At 39.1% G+C, this 25,526-nt stretch overlaps 2 protein-coding genes across 8 annotated transcripts in view; one reads left to right on the forward strand and one right to left on the reverse strand.

Annotated features, from left to right (window-relative positions):
• Positions 1 to 16,123, forward strand: part of LOC143346534 (paired box protein Pax-6) — a 105,511-nt gene extending 89,388 nt beyond the window's left edge. The window contains exons 7-10 of one of the 3 annotated variants that reach the window (XM_076774698.1): positions 10,659 to 10,918; positions 11,568 to 11,872; positions 12,431 to 12,825; positions 13,722 to 16,123. In XM_076774698.1, the coding sequence (XP_076630813.1) occupies positions 10,659 to 10,918; positions 11,568 to 11,872; positions 12,431 to 12,785 (920 nt within the window). In that variant the 3' untranslated portion in view covers positions 12,786 to 12,825; positions 13,722 to 16,123. The remainder of the gene's footprint in view (positions 1 to 10,658; positions 10,919 to 11,567; positions 11,873 to 12,430; positions 12,826 to 13,721) is intronic. The other 2 variants (XM_076774695.1, XM_076774696.1) reach the window with 2 other exon arrangements.
• A 2,645-nt stretch (positions 16,124 to 18,768) lies between these two features.
• Positions 18,769 to 25,526, reverse strand: part of Scalloped (TEA domain transcription factor 1 homolog scalloped) — a 200,324-nt gene continuing 193,566 nt past the window's right edge. For all 5 annotated transcript variants that reach the window (XM_076775060.1, XM_076775061.1, XM_076775062.1 and 2 more), the window contains one exon: positions 18,769 to 24,702. In XM_076775060.1, the coding sequence (XP_076631175.1) occupies positions 24,589 to 24,702 (114 nt within the window). In that variant the 3' untranslated portion in view covers positions 18,769 to 24,588. The remainder of the gene's footprint in view (positions 24,703 to 25,526) is intronic.

The following is a 25,526-nucleotide window of genomic DNA, read 5'->3' on the forward strand; positions in this document are numbered from 1 at the left end:
AGAAAGTCCCATTGGATAAATCGTTATAATGATAAAAATGTGACGTTCGAAGAGATAGTTGATACGGTAAGTGTCGATGCGCCTGACGTGTGTTCTTAATTAGACCTCCGTTCGTTTCGTAAGCACACGATCGAAGGCTGAATAACTCGATACCTTAAGCAGAAATTTTGTTTTAAACAGCGTTTAACTTAGCAATTAATCTCGAGCTATCAGAATCGTAAGGATATTTAACTTCGTCCACACAAAAATTTCTCTACTTCTTTTAACATTGCATTGCAGAAACTCGAATTACTTTCCACACACATACCACTTTCGTAGAGGCTCGGTTGATTTATAATTATCCGGAGATTTTTTCAATCCTTTCAACTCGAATAACCAGCGAAACAAACAACGACAAAAGTTAACCGTCCAATTAAAGAATTAAAACACGTTGTTCGCTGCTTGGCCGCTACCTGACGCAACTTCTAACGATAATTTTACTTTTAGATCCATGACATGATTCGGTCAAGTTAATAGCATCGCTCTTGCCTCTTTCTCTCCCTCCCGAGCACACCGTGCAAACTAAGTTCGGCATAAAATCGGCTATTTCGTAAACGTGTCCCCGCGCCCGATGACCATTCGATAATTATCGATTCTAAAAACGTTCCTCCCGCTCGACGTTTCGAGGCTCGCGTTTTCGAGCCGTCGAGCCGTGCGATTTTATTTCGTCGATGTTACCCCTGGGACGAATCGTGGGGGATGCGTTAGAGAAATTGTTTGGCTACCAGTTGCGCGCTCCCAAAAGGCTCGTTTTGTAAGTCGTAAACGAATTAGGGCTTTTCAACGGGTATTCGCTCGCCGGGCATGGAGACTGCAAATAACCCTTGATCATTGATTTACATCGCGGTTTCACGGGGCGACCTCGATAAAGCTGTTAATACAAATTGGATGCGTTTACAGTCAATTACTTTCACCGGGTTTGTCAATTACAACTATCAATTTCGTAGTGTCCGATCATTAATCGATTACAAGTGACTTTAACATTTACCTGGTCATTGCAATCAAAACGAATTTCATCGTTACTTTATACAAGACTGCAGTCATTTGGATCGAAAGTACTGTATTCTGATAATTAATAATTTAATTGCTTTCAATTTGTTGTCAGATATTGTATAATTAATATTTGTAAAGAATATAATTTTGTAGAGGCACCCTGGGAAAAATTTGAATGGGAGATTCTAAAGGCCCAAATAAGACGAAAATCAAGAATATCAATTTCTTGACTGAGGCTTCACTAAAAAGTTATTAAAAAATTAAATTAAAAAATTTCAAATCGTTCTGAAAAAATTATTTCTGTTAAAATTAAATTAGTTCTGAATAAAATTTTTGGTGAATAGACTTACCCCCGAAATCCTACCCCCTTCTAGAAAAAAATTCAGTATGGGCGGAACTTTAAACGTTAATAACTTTTTAACGAAGCCTCCATCAACAAATTAGTATTCTTGATTTTCGTCTTATTTTGGCCTCTAGAATCTTTCATTAAAATTTTTCCCAGGGGTGGCCGAACAACCTGTATAGAATTACATTGAACGTTGCTTTGAAAATTGAAGAAAGGTATCAATCGATCGATCTTGATCTTTCAGGTGTTTCGTTATTATTCATTATTATAACACAGAGATTAATCAAGTCGTGTATTAACAATGTACCTAGCAACACAGTTTTGTAAGAAAAATGGGTAGTCGATTTACCACGAGCTCCATAATTTCGCGTTCGACCGGATCGACGGATATCGAGTTATCACGTGTAGGAGTTTCTTTCCAAATACTCGGACAGTTTTGCAGTAAAAGCATCGTGATACCGGTTTTCCCGCTAATACCACCGACCGCGATTCTTAACCGCGGCGTCGTATTTCCCGGCGAACGATTCCGGGAGTTAATTTCTCTTTAACCAGCGATTGTTCCGACTGTTGCACCAGCGGCGCAAACTATAATCAAACCAGTCTGCGAACTAGCGAAAACCAGGAGCGCGGGAGGTAGCCGAGATTGCGACAAAAGCTCCGAGGAAATCGAGGATAGGAGAAACTCCGCCTGCGTAAACGAAGCTTAACCGCACCTCGACGTGGCGTAACTTGTGAAATAAGAGGAGGAGGAGGTACGAAGGAGCCCTTAGGAGAAGGCTGATAGGTGGGTGGAAGAGGAAACAGCGGCGGCGATAACAGGAGTAGGAAGCAGAGGTCGTCGTCGAGGAGGGTGGAGAAAAGGGGTTGCTAGAAAGGGCGGTACGAAGGAGCGGATGGGAGCCTCAAGGCGAAACTTGTAAAAGTACATCGCGACTCAAGAGGCCGGAAGTAATCGTGCGAGTTCTGCACCGTTCAGATCTACGTTATCATCGGCTGATTTCACGGCATTTAGTACCTGCCGAAGGTTTACCCTGGAATACTAACTCTCGAATTAACAAGGAACACCGATCGTTACTTTTTAACTGTATCCTGGACGATTTGCGAACCTTGGAAGACATTTTGAACGCGAGAGAGGTGTAAAAGCATTCGTTTATACGTAGCAAGAGACGAATTTAGCGATTAGAAATAGGATTCTCTTTCGAACGAGCCTTGTGTAATCTTGTTTACGATTTATATCGTTTTACTGAGTATCAGTGCATCTTTGTGCAAGTGTACGGATGTGAATTTACCTGATTATTGGAACTCGTAACCCCATTCGAGTATAGCGTTGCTTTAATATTGAAGTGTTCCAAATTAGGGCAACTGACCCTACGTATAATACAGTATAAAAAAATAAAACAATAAGAATTGCAAATAATATGGTTAACAGGTTTGTTTCGTTGTTTGTTTAACAGGGTGAATTTAAAAAAAATCTAATCTACGCTGTTGCACGGAGGATGGTTATTGGGTTGGAATTTCCATGTTTAGAAGTATAAATCGGTGGCATAAAAATACGAGAGAAACATCTTGTATCTTCTGTATCAAATTGTGAAGAATAATTCGATGAAAAAATGAAAATAGCTACTGATGGTGAAAACAGTGAATCGTAGAGAATGATAAAGAATGAACCCAATACCATCGCGAGCCCCGGAGAGCCCTCGCACAAAGGGTTGAAACATTTTTGGGCAGCCAGGAAAGCGCTGACGACGAAGATCGATATTAAATCGCGTAACGAGAGAATAATGGCGATCGAGGACCAGCGGATGGAAGAAACGCGAGTCGAATGGTCGAGCGAGGTCAACGAAAAATGAAAGGTTTCGCATGAATCGCGTAATAACCTCCCGTGGCCTTTTGGTTTCTTTCCTCCCTGCGACTTTATTTCTCCCTTCGTTTGCTCCTTATGAAAGAGCTGCTTACGTATTCTGGTACACGGCTGGTTGCACCACTCGTAATGGAGTTTCCAATATTTTCCTAACCGTCGACTCGCCTCTGTTCCTTGTTCCTTTTCGCGCTCTTCAGCTAGTTTCCGCCTCCTCGTCGGTTCTCACTGTTGATCGATTGCCAAACTCCTTCCACTTGTCCGTACTCCTCTTTCTGTGCCCTCTCCTGACGCCAGCGCGGTGTGTTAATTGCCGTTAGCTCGTTAGGTTTGCTCGCGACACTTCCGTCCTTGTAATTGCTCTTCCTGCTTACTCGATCTTCAACCCTTCTGGCGAATCGTTGAACCGTCGACGGGTTTTTCGGCGTTTCTCGCTTACTCCTTGGCTTCCCAGGCCCCGTTGTTACTTTCGTCGATACGATCTACGCGTCGCCAGCCGATTTAATTTTGCGCGACGACCCGTGTCCCGATCGAATCTCTCGAGGGCTCACGAATCTTATTCACGCGTGGTCCCGACGATATACAAATCGGTCCTTTTACACGATACAAGTGAAATTCAAATAGACGAATTCAATTATGGTATCGTGTTGATTGATAGTAAAGTAATGTTCGACAACCGATACAGACAAACGTACAAATATTTACAAGCTTTGAGAAAAGTGATCCCACTAAAAATCAAAAATAATTTGAAAAATGATTTATTATGTTCATATTGTTCGTTAAATATAGTGAAGTATTTAAAGAAAATTAATCTCCTGATGCTTGTAAATTGTGAAAATCTATATAACGTATCTACGATATGATTTTGTTCGCCTAAAAATTAGAAAATATCTCAAAAACGAAACTTGTGGCTTTTGTAATACACGTGTACCACGATTTAAACATGGCTCGATTATACGCGTGTACGTACTCCATATGCGATCCAAGTACTATTTGTATTCATATCAACTATTACAAACAATGATAACGCGTTCGTTTAGTACGCACTCAATATCCAGAATGGTTGGCACCACGTTTCTTTCCAACCATTTAACATTAGCTGTTCTGACGCTCGCTCATGGTCCATCATATTTCATCGTCCGAAAAGCATTTATCGTGAAAACAAGTAGTGTATGTAGATATTTTACACTCTGTACGAGCTGCCTCCCCTAATCATGTATTTCTAGACTATTTTGTTCTCGGAATAAACATTTGTTATCGAAAGCTCCCCTACTTTCGTTCCTTCGCAAGAATTAATTAAAGCAGCCTTGATTCGTTTCTAAACCCATCATTACTATCTAATTAATAGTCTGAAAGAAAACTATTAATCTCTGATAGTATATGCGAGGTTCTTTATTATCTCTACTGGTTAACGAGCATCGTGTAATAGGATATGACTTGTAGGTTCAACTTGTGTAAATATTCCTTGGCTTAAACTTTTGGATGTAAACTGTATTGGAAAGGTGTTTGAACGTTTCGTTAGCACTGGGATTAGCTTCGTCAATAGTCGTTCATTTAAGATACCCATTTATAATATTTACTTGATTGATTTTAATTATCGAACGAAGATTGGTACTATAAACTGATTTGAGGAACACAAGAAGATTGCCAAGTAAAATTATATACAGGGCGAGTCTCCTAACATGACGACCACAAATAACTCGTAAAGTATTCGATGTACGAAAAAATATTTCAAACAAAAGTTGCATGATATCTAAGGGGGCATACAGTGCTCTAATCTGTTTTTTATTACCTTAGTTTTTTATTGAGATATTAGGCTCACCTTCAGTTTTTTAAATGGAATGTCTAATATTTTTCCCCCGAATTCGGATAAATCATGAAATTTTGCTGAGACACTATTCGGCCAAAGGTTTCTATGACTTTTGGTGCACTAAACGTCGCGTTTCAATCCAAAGATATGTTACGTTTTCATCGAGAGTTCTCTGCTCGAAAGTTCCATACACACATTTAGCATTAAGGATAGGGAATCCAATAAATTTGTCCGTGGGATTAGGCATTAGACCGAAGCAGATTATACGTTGGATTCCTATCCGATCCTCTCGGGACGATAGTGATTGCGCAGCAGCCAACCCCTCTCGCCTTGCGCTGCTATAACATATTGCAGGAAGGATGATCCTTCGCAACTTGTCTCGGTCGTTACGAACCACTCGATATCGAACGCCTCTGTTCAGCTTTACATAGTGTGTTGCACGGCTGCAAGAATTCTTCTCTCACATTCGGTGATATACGAGTGTCTGAACGGTGGACTGTGTCCGTCGTATGATGTGTGGTCGTTCCTCTTTTTGAAGGTTGAATTTCTGCGTCTATTTGATATTTTTTTTTATATCATTTTTCTTAAGTGATTGCAGTAAATGAATGTGTTTTAGAGTCTAGTTATATTAAGGTGAGGTAGTTTTTTGAGTTACTTCATGCGTCAGTAGCATTCGAACGTTGTTAATAAACACTTTGTATACCAACATACAACTTGTCATAGCTCGAATAGGACCGAATAGGATGTTTCTATGAACTTTTTTTATTGTTTTCGTGTGTAGAATCTAGTCCCACATGATACGGGGACGCCCAATATAATAAATTCCTTCCTCCTTTTTGTGGACGTCTCGAGTCTCATACATTTAGTCCCCGTTAAGCTAACCTATTGACCCTACTCCATCGATTAATAAACACGCATCTCCGTCCAATGATGGAGATACAGATTCTCAAGCCTTCCGGGCGCAATACGTCCACGCGAATCCATCGCTTAACCGTGTCGTTCTAATCCTCTCACTCTCTGTCGTCTAAGCCGATGTGAACCCCCGGTCCCCTCCGCCCCCCGTTCTCCGACACGTCGTCCATTCTTTCCCCGGGGTTCGTTCTGTAAATGGCCGTTACTAACGCATCATGGCCGGCCATTGTCACCGACTGGCTTTTCTAGTCGATTTCAAAATGATAATCGCCCCGTGTCGGGGAGTGGTAGGGTGCTAGTGGCCCAATGTACGCGATCTTTTTCGTTGCCCCATGCCGGTGTGCAGAACCTCCCTTCTCCGATATTCACCTATGGCGTCGCACCGTTTACGCAGCAAGGAACGAGCCACGCGAGGAGGGGGAAACGAGCGCGCGTCTCAACGCGCCAGAAAGGATAATAAAAATGCGCGAGAAAGGGGGAGACGTAGGGGGAGAGGAGGGGAGGGGGGCGGTGTGGTCGACATTACGCGATATTAGCCGACCCTTAATAATATGCTCGTTTTTGCAAAGAGGACCGACTGCTCTTGGTCCCCGCCGATGACTTCCTATTCGCTCCGATGAACACCGTGAGTAATCCTGCTAACATCTGTATCATCGCCGGACTATTCTGGCATTCGACACGGTGCTCGGTGCATCTGGCCCCGCTCGTGCGACACCCCTGCGCCCGCCCCTCTCCGAACCCAAACGGGAGTTTTGGTCCCCTCGACGATGCAATTTTTCCCGCTGTTTTCCCTTATTTTTTTTACCCCGGAGCGCTGATCGAACGGTCCACTAGCGACCACCTTTCCTTATTAGTTCGGATACCAGAGATTTCGATGCTCGGTAAACGGAGGTCCAAACACTGACTTATAATGTTAGCCACGCGTTAATTATATCGTTTACTATTTTTCTTATTTACTATATTCGTGATTTGCAAGGTTGTTGTATTTAATACTAAAATACAGAACACAAAATACGCGTTCGGATAACTGAAACTACGCTGGACCTCAGTTTGGGTAGTGGAGTCTCATTTGGAAGTTCGACCTTTAGTTGTTCGGATAATAGAGATACTATTATATAAAGTATTCGTTATTATCGATAATTTGTGATCAGAACATCCGTAATTTAAATAGATGACAAAAGCTCGTATCCTATTACAAAATTTTCGCAATTATAAAACTTCATATACCTACTTACGTATTGTAATTTTTAAATTGAATTACATTTACTGAATCTTAAATAATATTCTTTGTATTCAAAGAAACAAAATAAGGAACACAAAATACGCGTTCGGATAACTGAAACTACGCTGGACCTCAGTTTGGGTAATGGAGTCTCATCTGGAAGTTCGACCTTTAATCGTTGGGATAATAGAAACACTACTGTACAGTTTGAGTGTTTGCCATTATCAATCTTCATCTTAAAAATTAAAAATTGTATTACATTCATAAGAACCTTGTCGTTATGAAGATTTGTTAGCCTTTACAGAGCATTCTGTATAAGTATATTTCCTTTCATTTATAAGTGCATTTGGGGAAAAATTAAGACCTAAAGACACTTTTATCCAAAATCAGAAACGTTAATGCTAAAATCCATTTTTGATAGTAACATCAGCTTGACGCGTAGTAAACCTAAACCTAGGGAATCTCTCTCGACAGCACACGCCAAGGCAGGCGTATCAATTGAGCGAACAAAGGCTGGTTTCGTATTGCTTACCATGCGACCGACGACGATTATCGAACAAAGGGAATGAAAAGGAGGGGGAAGTCGAGCGTATTAAAAACGTTTCGATGGAAGAAACGTTCGCCACTTTGCCCCGTGCACTTATCAACAAGAAAGGAGAACAAATGCTATAGGAAACGCGATCGCACTTTTGGTCGGTAACAATCGATCAGCCAGCGTTAAGCACGTGTAACCGTTTAAATTCACCACTGGTGCAACGTTATTGTTGCACGCACGAGGTTAAAGTGTAGCATTGTTTCGCGTCGGAAGTTAAGTAGCCGGTACAGAACGCCAGGAATGGCCGACCATACCGAGAACCTCCTCTCCTTACTCGAGTGTCTCTCGAGAAACTAGAAAGGCACGCGTACACGTATAGAAAGTTTAAGAGTTTCTTTTGTCGTGTTACTCTTTGACCTCTCGTTGTTTCCCTTTATTACTCTTTTCCGTGATCGTCGACGGGGCTGGCCATTTTCATTTCCTCGAGGACCTCTACGTTTTGGCGATGCAACGAACGCGCAAGATGTTTCTTAACTTATTCGGGGGAAGTTGGTATATAATGTTCCTTTAGTTTTTGAGTTAATATAAATACTCCAAGCAAATATACCTTTCTTTTACGTTCTTTGCTCATGTATTTTGTCCTAATCACTTTAAAACAATAATATCGTTGTGTTTCCTTAGAGGGTACATCCAAATTCTTTGCTGGATGTCCCTTCAGAGGGGACGAGTGCAAAGGGTTAATATTTTGTCCATTTTGCTATAGAACCATGTCACAGTAAACTTCCTTAAAAATTTCGTATTCGTACATATATTTATGTTGACAAACCAGGAAAAGCACAATTTTAAGACAAGACCATTCGAATGATACGTACGCTTGTCTACTTTAGGACAACACAACTGTCAAAAAATTTATCTTATAGATATCGAAGACGTAATCAGAAACTTAAGGTACCACAATGGCGTCGATGGTCAAAGTTGTAGCAACCGTGGCACGAAAAATTCCGAGATCGCGAGCTTTGACGCTTAACTAAATGTACCAACGGCCATTATCGACGTTAATAATGCTGTTCACAACTCGTGCAACCAGGACCATTACTCGACAACGACTCTGCCACCTTTATTTTCTCGCTGGCCAGGCTGCGTGATCCTTTAAACACCGTTTTCCTCCCGGTTGTCGTCGTATTTTAACGGTTTCGCGAACGAGCGCCGCAGCAAGCTCGCGTTTTACGATCCTCATTATTCTTGTACCTTCTTTTGCATTCGTTGCTTCGAAATTACGGACATTCGTGGATTTCCAGCGACGGTTCGACAGCTCCGTAAGCGTCCAATCGTACGTATAATACACGTACTCGCTGAAGTGCTCGATAAAATAATGGCTTCGCTTCTGTCGCTGTTTTAAATTACGTATCAAGACTTGGCGTCGATTCGTTTCACGTTGTAACAGCGTGAGCTTTCCATCGTAAAAGTTTGAACAAGAAAAATATTGAGAATTAATTAGAAGACATTACGCGAGGAGTTCGTAAGAAGAAAGTGGATAAGTAAAACCTGTAGAAACGTGGGAAATTCGAGAAAAAGAAGTACGAAGAGGAACGGAACGGAGACAGAAACTCCAAGCAACGAAGAACTGTGAAAGAAGTCGGAGGAAGAGGAAGTTCCACATTGTTCTGTATTGTGCATCCTGTACTGGAAACTTGGTGTAGCAGTCCTCCAATTCCGTTAGAAATTTAGCGCTAGAAACGTGGCTCCCTGCCAGCTTCCACGATGAACCTTAACCGCGTCCATGAAAGGGAGTTACGGATTATCTCTGGAGTTCTCTCACTTCCTCGACGGTATCATTATGAAAACTAGCGATTCTCTTCGTTCCCTGGCAGCAAACTTTAATCGCTAACGGCGAAGTACAATATTATCTCGCCGAACCGATGATGAATCGGGACTCTATTCAGTTGCCCGAGAAAAGTTGCGATTTTTGTTGGAAAAACGCATTTCAAAATTTCTCGATTGGGTTTTGACTGTTACAGAAACGAACCGAAGCGTCGATTTCAGGATCAAAACCAAACCTACTCTCAAAAAGTTTTAATTCGATAGCAGATAAGTAGCGATCATCGCAGGACAAGGATCGCGAAGATGGCGAAGGGTTAAATTAAACCGAGAAGCAGAAGGATACAGGGGACGGATAAGAAAAAAATTGAGAAGAAGAATAGATGGGAAACGGAAGAGAGGAAGGAAAACAGAAGGATGGCACTTTCGTTGGAAGACAGAAGCGTATCACGCTAGGGAGACCAACGACTGGCGTTGGGACGCTCGACGTCTTATCGTGCAACCCCCTTCGCTCCTTCCTACAACTATTCCGCCACCTTCTACCGCCTCCCGTTCCCAACCCACCCCCGCAGTTCTCGTCGTTGAGCCAAAACCCAGTGATGCCTGGACGCGCTCATCCAGAAACCAACGATAAGGTTCACCCAGCAACGCCTGCCTGCCACTCTCTGTTCGGTCTCTCATACACGCATCCGCGCTACCGTATACGCACCTAGATATTTATATAAGAAAACTGACGAAGGTCTTTGTCGACGACCCACGGGGGGAGGGAAAAAAAAATATGAAAGGTAGAGTCGGTAAAAACTCGAGCCGCTTCGATCGATCGGGAATACAGTCTCGCGGGGATCTTGTGATTATTTTTGATCCTGAACGAAGTCAGTGCCATTTGGACATTAAACAATACGACCATAAAATTATGTAATCGAAATCTAGTATTTGTTTCTCACCCTCGATGAAAAGAATATTTTCATTCGTGTATCGATGTAACGCTGGGAGACAAATTAAGATGAATAAGAAAAATAAGATGAACTAGAACTTTTTCTTTTTATTTAAGGAGTATCCCTTTTGTCGGGAACTGGAATTAACAAATTTTTGAATATATGTACGAATGTTCGTTTACTTTTACAGTGGCGGAGCTCGAGGGTGGCGCACACTCGGATGAAACGAACAGCGGCGGCGACAACAGCAACGCCGGAAGTGTGTCTGGTGGCACGGACGACGATCAGGCGCGTCTTCGCTTGAAAAGGAAGCTCCAGAGAAATCGCACGAGCTTCAGTAACGAGCAGATCGATGCTCTCGAGAAGGAATTTGAGAGGACGCATTATCCGGATGTTTTCGCCAGGGAAAGATTGGCCGGTAAAATCGGCCTACCGGAAGCGCGAATACAGGTGAATATACTTTCTACGTACAATGTTACACGCTAGTACGATTAATTCGGATGTAGAGTCTTCGTTCGATATTCTAAGAATACAAGGGTGAATCGCAATTTGTTAGATTTTTAGTTTTACGTGTATCATCGTTCATTGTTCTACGTCCACTTATTATTGGTCACGTAGTCTTTTTGCATCGACCCTTGGCACTACGAGTTTTACAGGATAACATTATATAATTTTATTAATTCCGTGCTTGATCTCTGGTTCCAAGCATTTTATTACTGAAACGAACGAATGTTATAAGGTTATTCGACCGTCAATACTGTTTGCACCTTAATTTTATTTATTTCTCAAGCTAAAACGCAAAAGTAAATTATTACGAGTCTCTTTAATAATTGTTAAGCAGTGAATTTCAACAGTTCTATCATTCAGATATCTTAGTATCTTTTTAAATAGGAAGATATTAATTGTGTTCATTTTGACTAATTTTCGTAAGCGATAAAAACGATTGTTTTAATGAATTTCTAGGGTATGTAACATTTCATTTTCACTTAACGTCGCGCGTTGAATAAATATGTCGTTCAGATTGGTGACCGAAATAGGCGGAACTTGTAGCCTAGCGATTGACCTGTATTTTCGTCTGTCTTCTCGTTCACTAACTCAGGTCTGGTTTTCGAATCGGCGGGCGAAGTGGCGGCGCGAAGAGAAATTGCGCACGCAACGGAGGGACAACCCGCAACACCAGCAACAACCGCAGCCGCAGCAGCAACAGCAACAATCGCAACAGCAGCAGCAACACGCTGGCGGAGTGAGCCTCGTTGGTACCGGTCATCCAACGCCACCGCCGGCCTCGGGTATATTGGGTGGTCAACCGCCCCCGCAAGCACCGCCCTCACCGCCTAGGATACATCATGGTTTCGCGCCCACCGCCGTTTATCCCGGAATACCCAGCATGCCCGATTCGTACAGGTGAGAATTCACTTCCAAATAAGGAAATTCACGGGTACAACAATTACTAATAATAGAAATCATCGATGTCGACTCAGAAAATGTAATCGCTGGAGGTGTCAGACTTTCCAATGTTGTACCGAGTTCCCACTGATATAAGCCCTGTCTTAAGTTTTGTCGCAAGTATTGGACAAATAAATAAATGGCTAACATACCAACTTTGACCACAGTTCATAATCGCCATAATTCTGAATGGTATTTTTGTACAATACTCCAATACTCGTGAAAGAACTTATCGGAGAAGTAGATACTCTAGCTGTGAGACAGTTACCGCGTTTGCCAACAGAGGGACCGCTCTCTCGCAAGTACTCGATTCCTATACCTGCTAGAATTGCCTTATTGGATGAGTCCCACTAGCAGGCTCGTGACGAATCCTCTCGCCTCTCCTTTCCTACTACTATCTCGCTTACTCGCTTGCTCCACGCAGCAAATTACATAATAATACATAAATGATTCGCTTTGCTACGAATGAATCTTGAAGCCACGCTTTATGCTGATTCCGAAACGTTGCTTTTCCAGTCCCATGACGTCTATGCCGAGCTTCACGATGTCGGGTGGCAACCAACAGAACCAGCACACGACTAGCAGCATGTCGTCGTTGTCGACTGGAGGTGGGATGGGCCCGATGGGCATGACCGTGGGTATGACGGTTGGCCCTAGTCCTGGCGCCTGTCTCCAGCAACGGGACAATGGCTACTCGTGCGGGGTTGCTCGTCCACCTAGTTACGAGCCCCTCCATCTTGGATACGGCGCGCGGCCCACATGCAGTCCCACTCAGCCTTACCACACGGCGGGCCTGAACCAGTACAATCAGAACACCAGCTCGACCGGTGAGTGTCTACCGCACTCACTGCACTCGCTGCTTGCACTTTAGCGGACGGACTACCACGGATAACGCTCTATCGAGGCTGCCGGTAATGGATTATACTCGCTTCCGCGTTACGAAGGTCTTTCTGCGATTACAGAGCCCTTTTCTTTCTTCTCGTTTAACGATGTTCTGACGCAAATCAGAGATTCAACGTGTGCTCATGAAAATCGCTCCGGGCATTCTCTGTTTGCGACGTACAAAGACCTTTCGCAAACTGGCTAAGATTGAACTGTTTTGAGAGGAGACCTACCCTCCGTATTCTCATTCGTGTACACTGCTGGCCACGCACACAGCTACACCCCCGATAATCAAAATTTTATCAACCTTCAATAACCGATTTGTCTTCTTATAGTTATCGTTGAAGTATTCGAATACATTTATGCACTCCAGAGCATGGAATATTCGTAGGAAAGTCTTTCTTTTTATCTGCCAACACTGTCAGCCATTTGCAACAGTTACCAAAGGGTAAACTCGTACAACAGTTCAATCGATGTGGTAAAAGGCACGGGTATACAGGATGAGTCACCTAACTCGAGTTTAAATTACTCGTAAACTGCTTCTTCTATGAGAAAGCGTTTGAAACAAAAGTCGCGTAACATATGGCCGGTGGTGTACATCATAGCCATTCGTTAAAAAGTTCGCTTACATATTTATACTTCAAATTACAGTTCAATCTTTCAATTTTTTCCACGTTCTCTATATCCTAGTCGATTGAAAAAATTGTGATTTTCACGAACGGTTCACGAGAAGCTGAAATAACGCACGCTACTTTTCTGCATGGCTACCAGAAAGATATTTTAGAAACGCATTTTAAGATTGCCATAACTAATCTATTAACCGTATTTACAAAGCTCGCTAACTTAACGTATCGCGTAACGAAATAATTTTAACAAAACGACTCGTCGAAACAGCCGATCGAATGATTGTCAAATGATCTTCCAGGTCTGATATCACCAGGAGTCAGCGTGCCAATCGCTGTACCCGGCCAACCAGCACCAGACATGGCGGCGCAATATTGGTCCCCGAGGCTACAGTGACCGTGGTGGTCATCGGTGTCGACATCCTCTCCATAGGCTCGAGCTTCTTTAACTTACGTTAGTTTACAAACGTTAGATACAGGAGGACGCAAGGAGAAGACGGTCGAAATCGATGAATGGCGGTTCTCGCGTAGGTTTCAAGACAATTCCACTGTCGTCGATGATCGTCGATTGCCTTTGAATCCAAGGATGACTCCGTAGAATCGTTCGTGGAACGAAAAATAAGGACGATGATTGGCAATGTTAAAAAGACACGTGCAAAATAGGTGTTACGTTCGACGGAAGATATCGTTTCTTTCGTATCGCGATGAGAATTTTTGTAAATCGACGGGCGTGTACAGAGCATCGTTCTAAATTATTAGAGTCGTCTCGTCGACGACGAATTTATCGGCATTTTCCAATTATTTTTAATGCAATCTTCCGAGAACGACCGAGAAACTCACCGAACTCGAAAATCGAATCGAGCTTTAAGTCTGTCGACCGAAGACGAGGCGGTCGAGAATCGCTAACCGTACTTTTAAAATATTCGTACACGCCTAAGAGAATATGCATAAGAAACGCATCAGCCATGAGCAGGTTCACAGAAAGAATAACGCAATTATCTCTGAAAGACTCTGTCGTAGGTGAATCGTCGTCGGCGTTGAAAAGGGAGAGAAAGAGATTAACTCACGGTCAGAAAATCCGCGTAACCCGCAACTACCTTAGTAATATAAATCATCACTAATTATCGCATGGAAGATCTCGTTTGCGTTTCCGATCACGATCGTAAATCCCTCGAATAGCTGTCGAAAGCGTAATAGTTCTCAGGTGACATCCGATTTTGTTAATGACGTTTCTTGTATTATCGCGCGCGGACGTAGCTCGAAAAGATCGTTTAGCAATGAGTAAGGATGGTAGCCAATTCGCCGACGTTGTTTTGCATGCGTGATCCATGACGACATCATGCGAAACCTCCTTGTAACAGAGCTACGAGGTACCGAGAGATATTTTTACGTGTTGTTAGCAGAAGTATTTTCTTTTCGATGATAATTAAGTAATATAGACAGCGGAGATTGCAAACCGTAGGTGTCTTCGAGGCATCTGTTCACCATGGATATCAAAGATGCTCCGTTGAAACGCGACGTACAGCAATTTTCTCTACTTTCGAGCGACAATTTTTTACAACCGACTCGAGTTATGCCCATCGTGCACCGCATCGAACTTCATCCACTAATGTTAATTGAAATTTTTATATTTTTCGCGATACAACTTTACGCCAGTATTACCAACAGATTGATTTTAAATTCCGCCCGTTCCGGCAAGATCGTGGGTTGGTTTCATTTTTATCGCGAAAATATTAGTCTATTGGTAGTACTCACAAAAATTGTTATTTTACATTAGTGGTTGACTGTTACTCTATCTCGCTTACTCTCGGTGTATCCGGTTCGCTTTCTTCGTCAAACGGTACACGCGGGGCCCGGCCTCAACTTCGGACAAAAGAACGCTACCAATTTTGTCACTTGGACACGCGAATTGCTATACAATTTGCAAAGAAATGTCGACGTCAGGGAATATTAAGATAATAGATACGTATCACGTTCGACCATCTTGTTTTTTCACCGACTTGTTACTGCTACGTGTATTTTCTCTCGCGAATGAACGTTCTTGTATAGCAATTGTAAGAAACGAGATTAGTCGAAACGTTTATTTCGAATGTACGCGTTCTTTAGTGCAAACCGTTACTTTTCACCAGAAATTAATTCATCTGTGTAATAACACCGAGAAGAAGCGACGTTTTTATTTATTGTAACATAGGTTAAAGCGAAATTCATATCTGAAATAAAGATCCAACGGTGGTAAAGGTGTTCGATAAGACGAGCAATCAACGACTCGAGACGAAAAGGATTTAGAGAGCAGAAATTGTACAACATTAGCGAAGCATAACTTCGAACGTCAGCGACGAGAATGGATGAAATGTATCGGGGAGAGAGGGAGTTAGCAATGACGTCTCGCAGAGTTTTTAACAGCAGTTTCGTAGATGTAACCTCTAGGCCAATAAAAGAACGTAAAATAGTTTTTAAGTCGGTATTATTTATATTCGTGTAAGGAACGGAAGCGAAGCAAGAGTAATGGATGTTTATTGTGTGTACATCGTAAAGATATCGACATTTATATATAGTTGAATCTAATTCCAAGTATCCGATAAAACAAAGTCGATTCATCGTTTATATCCGGTGCAAGATTGATCAACAGAAAGGCGCGACACCAGGTATGTTAACCGTACGATTATGCATTCGAAATAAATAGTGTGTGCATTTAAGTAACAAATTTTTCCAGTACTTATCTTTCAATGAACTCACCCAGCAACCATAAAGAATTATCTTCACCTTTCATTTCTTATTTGATATAATAATCGCGAAAAGGAATTGAACACTGTATACGTAAACTCATTCTGAAGTCGAAATAAAATAAATTAGCCGCTTAGGACCACTTTCCTTAATGTCAATTATACAAAAGTGTTCGACCAATTATTCTATAAGGAAACTCTGAAACAACCTTTGCACCTTCAAGAACAAATTATTTTATTTCGAATAATAAAAAAAATTCAAATTGATATTAAACCGTGATATTATAGTCCATACACTATGCTTCGTATTTCTATAAATACCTAGTTCGGTTTTTCTGCTTTATTGTACTACCTGGCTCGAGATAAATGTGGTAATTTGGTAACCCTAGCTAGAAACCAGAAAAAAGGAAAATGGCGGTGGCCATGTGTTGCACGTCGCACGCGGCAAAGCGTATAGTAACTGCAGGAGTAGGGTACAGTAAGTTATTAAACACGACAAAATAAAGAAACGTGAGAATTGTTTCTTAGAATAATCGATTCATCGGAAAAATAGTCAAATAAAGTTGCTTGTTTCTACTATGAACTGTGTTGAGGTTACTCGACCTAAGTATTCGTGTCTTGCAGAACAAGGATATTTGAATTTCATCCGCGGTTTAAATGTATCTATTTCCACAGGCAGTAGTTCGGAAATAGAAGGTAAGGTATTTTATTATTATTAAATTATCGAAAATGAATCGATGCTGTTTATTACTTACCTATATGGTAACAATTCTACCATTACTCTCTATAATTTTATACCCTCTATCATTACCCTATATAATAAAATAAAACAACAAATAATGAAACACTGTGCATCATCACAGACGAACTATAAGAATAGACCTTATACCGCCGGGTGCATCTTATTACACTTTCTCACACTATGTCAAATCATGTGTACTTGAACTCGTAGAGTTTCGGAAAGTCGACAAAAACAAACTGACACATGCTCTCTTTCTCGATTCTCAGAAGCTACCCCAAGCAATTTCAAACCCCTTCGTGGGAGTCGAGAGAGCCGTCCAAGTTTGTCGTACAATAGTTCGTTATTTTCAACGAGAGATGGCGCTTATTTTTCGACCTCAAACCCTCTGGTGCTAAAACGTCCAAGTTTGTCGTGGAATAGTTCGTTACCTTCAACGGTAGATGGCGTCTATTTCTCGACCTCAAACCCTCTGGTGCTAAAACGCCCAAGCTTGTCGAGAAATCCATCTAGCGTGGACGATACGAACTATTCCACGACAAACTTGGGCGGCTCTCTCGACCCCCACGAGAAAGAATCGAGAAAGAGAGCATGTCAGTTAGCCTTAGTCCCTGTCAGCTTTTTGCACATGCTGATCTCTACTAGCCCCTAATAGCCTACAATAGCCTCTGCATGCCACTGTTAACCACTGCTGACCGTTGCTGACAATTTTGGACATGATGTAATATAATATAATATATTTATATGTATTAAAACTTTGTATAATGTAAATCTATGTCAATAAATGAAATAATTTCAAAGAATTCTATGTGTTCTCCTCATTTTTACCTTTCTTTTCCTCTCCCCATTATTCCCTTAGCTATGAAATACAGGCCACCTCTTCGCAAGGCCGCCAGCATTTTGGAAATGTTCCCGGCACTTTCGAAATCCGGATGGTAAAACGCCTAAGTTTCTCGTGGAATAGTACGTTCTTTTCAACGGTAGATGTCGCTTATTTCTAGACCTCAAACCCCCTGGATTTAAAACGCCCAAGTTTGTCGTGGAATAGTTCGCATCGTCCACGCTAGATGGATTTCTCGACAAGCTTGGGCGTTTTAGCACCAGAGGGTTTGAGGTCGAGAAATAGACGCCATCTACCGTTGAAGGTAACGAACTATTCCACGACAAACTTGGGCGTTTTAGCACCAGAGGGTTTGAGGTCGAAAAATAAGCGCCATCTATCGTTGAAAATAACGAACTATTCCACGACAAATCGGCGGATTAGTGTTACTAATAAGAAAAGAATAAGATCACAGCGCAAATTAAGTGGTAGAAATTATATTTGAATTTAACGTTTGTCAATTAGTTTAAATTGATAATCTTGACGACTTGCTGTGATAACGTGCTCGTGAAAAGAATTCTTCATTGGTTTTTTATCGGAATATGGTTTAAGTATTCACCTCTTATATTTTTATTTATTAATTTTAACCTCTAATGGCTTACGCGGCAACAGAAACGACGCCATAATGGACGTAGATCGATTCTTATTAAAAGAGGAGTATATCGTAGTCTTTCAAAAAGTAATTAATGTTATATTTCGTTATAACGTAGTTAACTTTATCGAATTGAAAATATTTGGAGAAATGACTAAAAGTACCAAATCTCAAAAACTATGTATTTCGTATTGCTATGAGCTCGACCCCCTAAAATGAATCTCAGAATAGCAGCCTACATTGAATGAAAAATGGTTCTGAACTTCAAACATTTATTTTAAAATTTAGAGTCCTGATAAAATGGTACGATGAATCAATTTTTAAAAAGGTTCCACGTTTTTAGTAACACCTTGCATAATTCGAATAATAATAACCAGCTTTGGCTGGTAATTAAATAAATGCAATTTCTTTTTATATCAATTATTTATTTTCCATACAAATTATAAACATGTTTTTCAAATACTGTACATATACTGAATTCTATTATATTTTTAAACCTCTAATTTAATGATATATCATTTCGTTCTTTATTTACTTGTTAAATCAACTACTTTGATCCTCGTTTCATTTTATTTATGATAATATACAGGTAGATCCCATTCTTTCTGATCAATATTTCATTTAATCATTTTTATAATCAAGCTCAATTCTTTGATATGGCAGTATATGAAGAAATATAAATTTCAAATCTGTGTGAGTTTTTAATTTTTGCACATAATTCAACGATTTCTGCACATAATACGCTATTAGGATTGCAGTCAATGTTTTCATAGAGATAACGATTTGCAATAGATAAATATATCCGCCGAAAATTTTAGAATATCCAATTGTCATTATAAAACTAGATTGCAGATGTATTGTAACATCGTGACAAATCAAATTCTTTTTACATTTTGTAATTATTTGCCTGACAGATAAGTCTCTATGAAAATACGGACAAAATATTTTAATGTTTAATTTTTATAGCGTTGAACCGATTTCACGATATACAAATAAAACGATTTTTGTTCTCGCCGTACTTCTAACAGTACATAAACGTAGCCACTGGAACTTTTCTTTTGATGATCTTTATGTAAATATGTACAAAGATATTTAACAAATTTCGGTTTGTCATTGATCGTATTATGTATTGTGTACAATGGGAATTCTTTTCTCCTCCTAATCTACTTCTGCGTTTGTATCTTTATTGGATTTCGATTTTTTTCTGATATCATCAATATAGAGTGAGAGAGTGCTATTTTCTATCTTCACAGAAGACATAGATAAATATATATTTTCATAATCTTTTCTTATAAATGTAATTCGCTTACTTTAAAATCATTATTCGTTAATGTTAATAATATTAGTGTCGGTGCTCCTTTTTTCGATTTCATACTCCTCCCGTATTTTTTTTTTCTTTTTCCCCTTGAAATAAAAATTCGCATAACCGAAATGAGATTTGAGTATGTTTCAAAGACATTGCGAAATATGTTTTTTCCTCGATAATAACGCCTCATTATAAGTCGATTTAAAACCTCGAGATGCGTGTTCATCTACTGAACAATTAAACAAAACAACCTGTATTGAGACAATTTCTGTCTACGTTATTAAACAATATTTTGGACATTCTTTCAAATCAACATGATATTTGAGGGGGAAACGGATGCCAGATATAAAATTTTAACTTCAGAAATTAAACAGTTTCCAAGATATTGATAAAGAAATATTGAAAATATGAGTTCGACCAGCCCTGGGAAAAATTTTAATGGAGGATTCTAGAGTCCAAAATAAGGCGAAAATCAAGAATACCAATTTGTTGATGAAGGCTCCGTTAAAAAGTTATTAACGTTTAAAGTTCCGCCCGTATTGAATTTTTTTCTCGAAAATGCGCAAGATTTCGGGGGTACGTCTATTAACCAAAAATGATTGCAATTGACCCCCGCAACCGAAAATAATTTTTCCAAAGTGATTTGAAATTTTTTTTTTTCGTCGAAAAATTTCACACCGTCTCGAATTTTTTTCTAGAAAGTGGCTAGGATTTCGGGGGTATGTCTATTCACCAAAAATTATTGTAATTAACCCTCGCAACCGAAAATAATTTTTCCAGAACGATTTGAAATTCTTTTTTTTCGTCGAAAAAATTTAGTCACCTAATTAGATTTTCGGTAAGGAATTTTTTTCTCGAAAGTGCGTAGGATTTCGAGGGTACGTGTAATGACCAAAAATGCTTGTAATTGACCCCTGTAATTAAATATAATTTTTTTAGAATGATTTGAAAATTTTTTTCCCGTCGAAAAATTTCACAGCTTCTCGAATTTTTTTCTCGGAAGTGGATAGGATTTCGAAGGTATGTGTAATAACCAAAAATTATTGCAATTGATCCCCGCAACCGTAAATAATTTTTCCAGAACGATTTGAAATTTTTTTTTTCGTCGAAAAATTTAGGCTCCGAATTAGATTTTCGGTAAGGAATTTTTTTCTCGAAAGTGCGTAGGATTTCGAGGGTACGTGTGATGACCAAAAATGATTGTAATTGATCCTCGCAACCGAAAATAATTTTTTTAAAATGATTTGAAATTTTTTAATTTAATTGTTAATAACTTTTTAACGAAGCCTCAGTTAAGAAATTGATATTCTTGATTTTCGTATTATTTTGACCTCTAGAATCCCCCATTAAAATTTTTCCCAAGGGTGACCGAACACCTTGTATGTCCCACAGAAAATGGGCTTTATGAAAAAGTCACTTGGCAACATACTATTCTAATCCAACCTAAACATTCATAGTACGGAATAAAAGATAGCCAAAGCTAACCTAATATCTCGGAAATTATTGAATTCCCGAGACCTTTATATTTAACATCCATTCTCCCTCTAAATTTCATGTCGATCAGCTGCATGTGGCATTTGGAAGAACAACCAATTTTACTGTTTCTTCCAAATGACACAAGAACAAAGCTATTAAACGAAAAGTATAATAAATTAATTTAAAAACAACGTCACGTAAGAACATCTCGACGGTTCCAATTCCACTTTAATGTACACAGAATTTTTCAAAATTACAATGTTTAGATACTAATACGTAAAAACAACGCTTATGATCAATTATTACAAAAAAAAAAAAAAGAAATGTAACAATAAGTAAAAATTGTGAAAGCTGCCACTTATCGAACGAAAGCCACATACGTTATCATTTAAATATAAGTTCCTTCGTTATTCAGTCAATCACTTAGCAAATTCAATTCTCACCCCAAATAAAAAGCGACATTATTTCTGACTAAAAGAGAGATCAAAATACATTGCCACTTGTTGCATAAAAGTTAATTAAAGTAAAAATACAATAAGTATTATTAATATTTTCTTAAAGCATAGATGATTCCTTCCTGTATATCTTAATATCCACTGCCTTACAGGCAAGTTCTGTTTTGGAACATACAATTGATCAGATTAAAGAATACGTAACATGTTTTCTGCAAATTTACACGCATAGTTTCTGCGAGAGATGTGACTAAATAAAACTGATCGTAGAATAATGATCCTCTACTCCTTAAATAATTGTTACTATGATCATGAAACAGAATCTCTGCATTGAACTTTTGTGGTCCATGTGTTGAATGTCAAAATGATATTAAGTACGAAACAAATAATCAAGCAAGATTTCCATGATAGTATGCTCAAATTTAGAGAGCTGCAATGAAATCACGCTATTCCGTTGTTGCTTTTCGTAATAATGGAGAACTAAGTTCAAGTAACAGATGTACTATATATGTTTGAACTACAGTATCCTTCAGGCGGGAAAGTCGTAGTATTGGATCGTCAAGTTAAAGAGAAAAATCTCCGTCGCCTGTTTCGACTTTCTGATGGACACTGTCCGTATCTAACGTGTGCAATCGATGTAATCAAACGCATTGCTTTACAACTGTAGTAGAAAGATAAAAACAAACGAAATATGCTTAGTAAGAAAGTCATTCACGTAAGAACTATAGAAAAAAAAAAAAAGATCTTAGAGTACGAGAAAGAAAGTGATTACAATAAATACAAACACATCCCTCTAATCTAAGTGTCGCTGCCTAAGAGTGGGTGGGTTTGCACAACTGTAACTGCATTTAAAAGATTACCTTTTACAAATACGTAAAAAAACGACGACCAATGTCTCATCTTCTTTTCTTTTATCTGACCATTGAGAATTAAAAAGCTCTGCAGCGAAAACTCTTACGTTAGTTGTAGTAATAGCTAAGAAAGAGAAAACAGTTCTACAACAAAAAGCTTAAGGAAAGGTGTGTAACGTTTCACCATATTATTCTTGACTGTGCTCGCTTTTGATAATAAAAAAAAAATTATAATAATGATAATGTAACCAAGGAGACTTAAGAAATCATAATGGCATACATCTCTATTAAACTTCCTTTTCGTTTAAAACTTAGAAATCACTTAGATAACTTTATACATGATCATTTATAACAATGTAAATTGTAATCATTGCATTAATATTTAACATATATATTCTTATATGTAATATATGTATATCTGCGTGTGGATGTCTTGTCTGATCTATTTCCTAGTTTAATAATAAAACTATAATACTAAATTATGTTGGTACCACGCCTTTCCGAGATCAGAGTCTGTTTCTTTTTTTTTTTTTATGTTTTTTTTCTATTTTTTTTTTCTTGGTACATATACTATTATCGACGCATTCTCATACCAAATTTATTGTCAATTTTTAACTTAACTTTTATTATATCTCTTTATTAAAACCACGACGATTTCGATTCGTCTGTTAGCGAATGACGGAAATATTCATAAAATATATACGATTATATCTGTTTTAATATAAAATTTACAATTCCGAAATTTGGAACGTGCTTTCTAGCAATACATGCGAGAAACTCTTTCCGTAATATACTAAAACACGCGTACCAATTATTTAATACAATTTTTTATCAGTTTTGAATCAAACTCAAGCTCGGGCTGGGCAGTACTCCTAACGTGTATGTGAAATGTGTGCATCTGTGCGTGTCTCTGTGTGTATGTGTGTGTGTGTGTGTAAATTTCAAGTTCTCTTTAACGAGTTTCGCAGAAAATGTTTCCGAATATCATATTAAATAATTTTAATGGGGGATTCTAGAGGCCAAAATAAAACGAAAATCAAGAATACCAATTTGTTGATGGAGGCTCCGTTAAATTCAAAAATTTCAAATCGTTCTGGAAAAATTATTTTCGGTTGCAGGGGACAATTACAATTATTTTTGGTCATGAGTCATACCATCGAAATCCTACCCACTTTCGAGAAAAAAATTCAGAAAAATGACTAAATTTTTCGACGAAGACAAAAATTTCAAATCGTTTTGGAAAAATTATTTTCGGTTGTGGGGGTCAATTACAATCATTTTTGGTGAATAAACATACCCCCGAAATCTTGCGCATTTTCGAGAAAAAAATTCAGTACGGGCGAAACTTTAAACGTTAATAACTTTTTAACAAATCCTTAATCAACAAATTGGTATTCTCGATTTTCGTCTTATTTTGGCCTCTAGAATCCTCTATTAAAATTTTTCCCAGGGGTGGCCGAACACCCTGTATATAATCTAGTCATAATGCGGATCAATTAAAATAATTAAACGCATCTTGGATTTAAACAGCAATTCTTAAGCGTGTGTTTAAAAATCTACGTTTGACATAAATTTATCCGATACACGATCTGTCACGCTGTCACTTATTTTTCATTTAAACGTCGACAACGGAACATTTTCGATGGAAACTCGATTAAACGAATATGTGAGATGTGTATACATATAAACATATGTATATATATATAGTTCGAGCGTGTTTACAATCATGTATTCACGCTTAACCCTTTGAAGCGTATATTTAAGAGCAATCCGCATGATAAGTAACTGATAAAAAATTCAGATTGTAAAAAATACACTTCTGTAACGTACAGGTCGGCTAAAACTAGAAATTCTGTAAATTACAATATATAATATAAATATTATATTTAACGTTCGTAAATATTATATTTATACCGTAAAAAAGTATACGTTGTCCCGTTAATCGTATCACGGGCAAAACGAGCATTGAGCGAAGTAAAGAAATGATAGTAACTTACGTTAAACTTCTGGTCGTACGCAATAACCACCGTACTTCAAAGGGTTAATATACCTGGTGTGTAATTGTATGTATGCGCGTATGGATGATTTTTTTATGTGATGGTAGGCACTGATGGGGGTGGATGGCTGCATGGCGAGCAGGTTCAAGCAGGCTAGTCCTTGATCAATCTGTATATGTGATGTTGCGCACCGTGTTCGGATGTCGACACTTCGAACACGTATGCCGTGCATAATAACGTTTCCTGCGTATCCCTGTTCGTAACAACCTGGAAACAAAACAGAACCACAATTATTTTGAAATTCGTCGAATTAACCATATCGTGCAAGAACGTCAGAGAAAGGGAACAAACGTTATCGACGTTAAAATAATTGAAAATCATCCAAATCGCGTCGCGTTTAATCCGATATTCGCGTTTTGAAAGAATCTCATTAGCAAGCTACGATTTTTAGACGCCAGACGTCGATTTTTTTATAAAGAATCAGGCACATCGGTTTCTAATGCGTTTGTTGCCTTGCTCTAACTTCGAGGCAGATCTCCCAGTTGGCGAGGATAGAAATGATCTTGCACAGAATCGAGTCTGACGATCTTTCAAAGAGTCTTTACTGTGCTATGGTTCTGCATCGGGTCAGCGAGCCCACCGGATGTTAAACTCTAATGTGTTCCTACGCCACACTATTGTTCTCCCACCTCTACCACCAAATCCAATCCTAACCCAAATTTAATCTAAATCTATGTCACATCCTATGGAAATACATAGTTGAATATGTTACGCTGCAAATACTTTTGCGCGTTACTCGGAAACTAAAGGCCGAGCGGCTGTTCTATGTACAGAGAAAAGTTGTTCGGAATGTTGATCTTGATAACATGTTTTAAGGCCATTGAAAACGCCTAGGTGTGCGTATATCTATACAGGGTGGCCCAATAACTTCAACCATCTGGAATATTTCCGTTGGAAACTTCCATTAAAAAAATTTTTATTGCTTACAGGAGGCCATAAAATACTAATATCAACCTTTTAAATAAAGTCTTTTCGTATCTCTAAAAATTACAGACGTGTTCAAGGTATGCCAAATAAATGTCAAATAAATA

This window comes from Colletes latitarsis, chromosome 10 (assembly GCF_051014445.1).
Source record: "Colletes latitarsis isolate SP2378_abdomen chromosome 10, iyColLati1, whole genome shotgun sequence".
Taxonomy (NCBI): domain Eukaryota; kingdom Metazoa; phylum Arthropoda; class Insecta; order Hymenoptera; family Colletidae; genus Colletes; species Colletes latitarsis.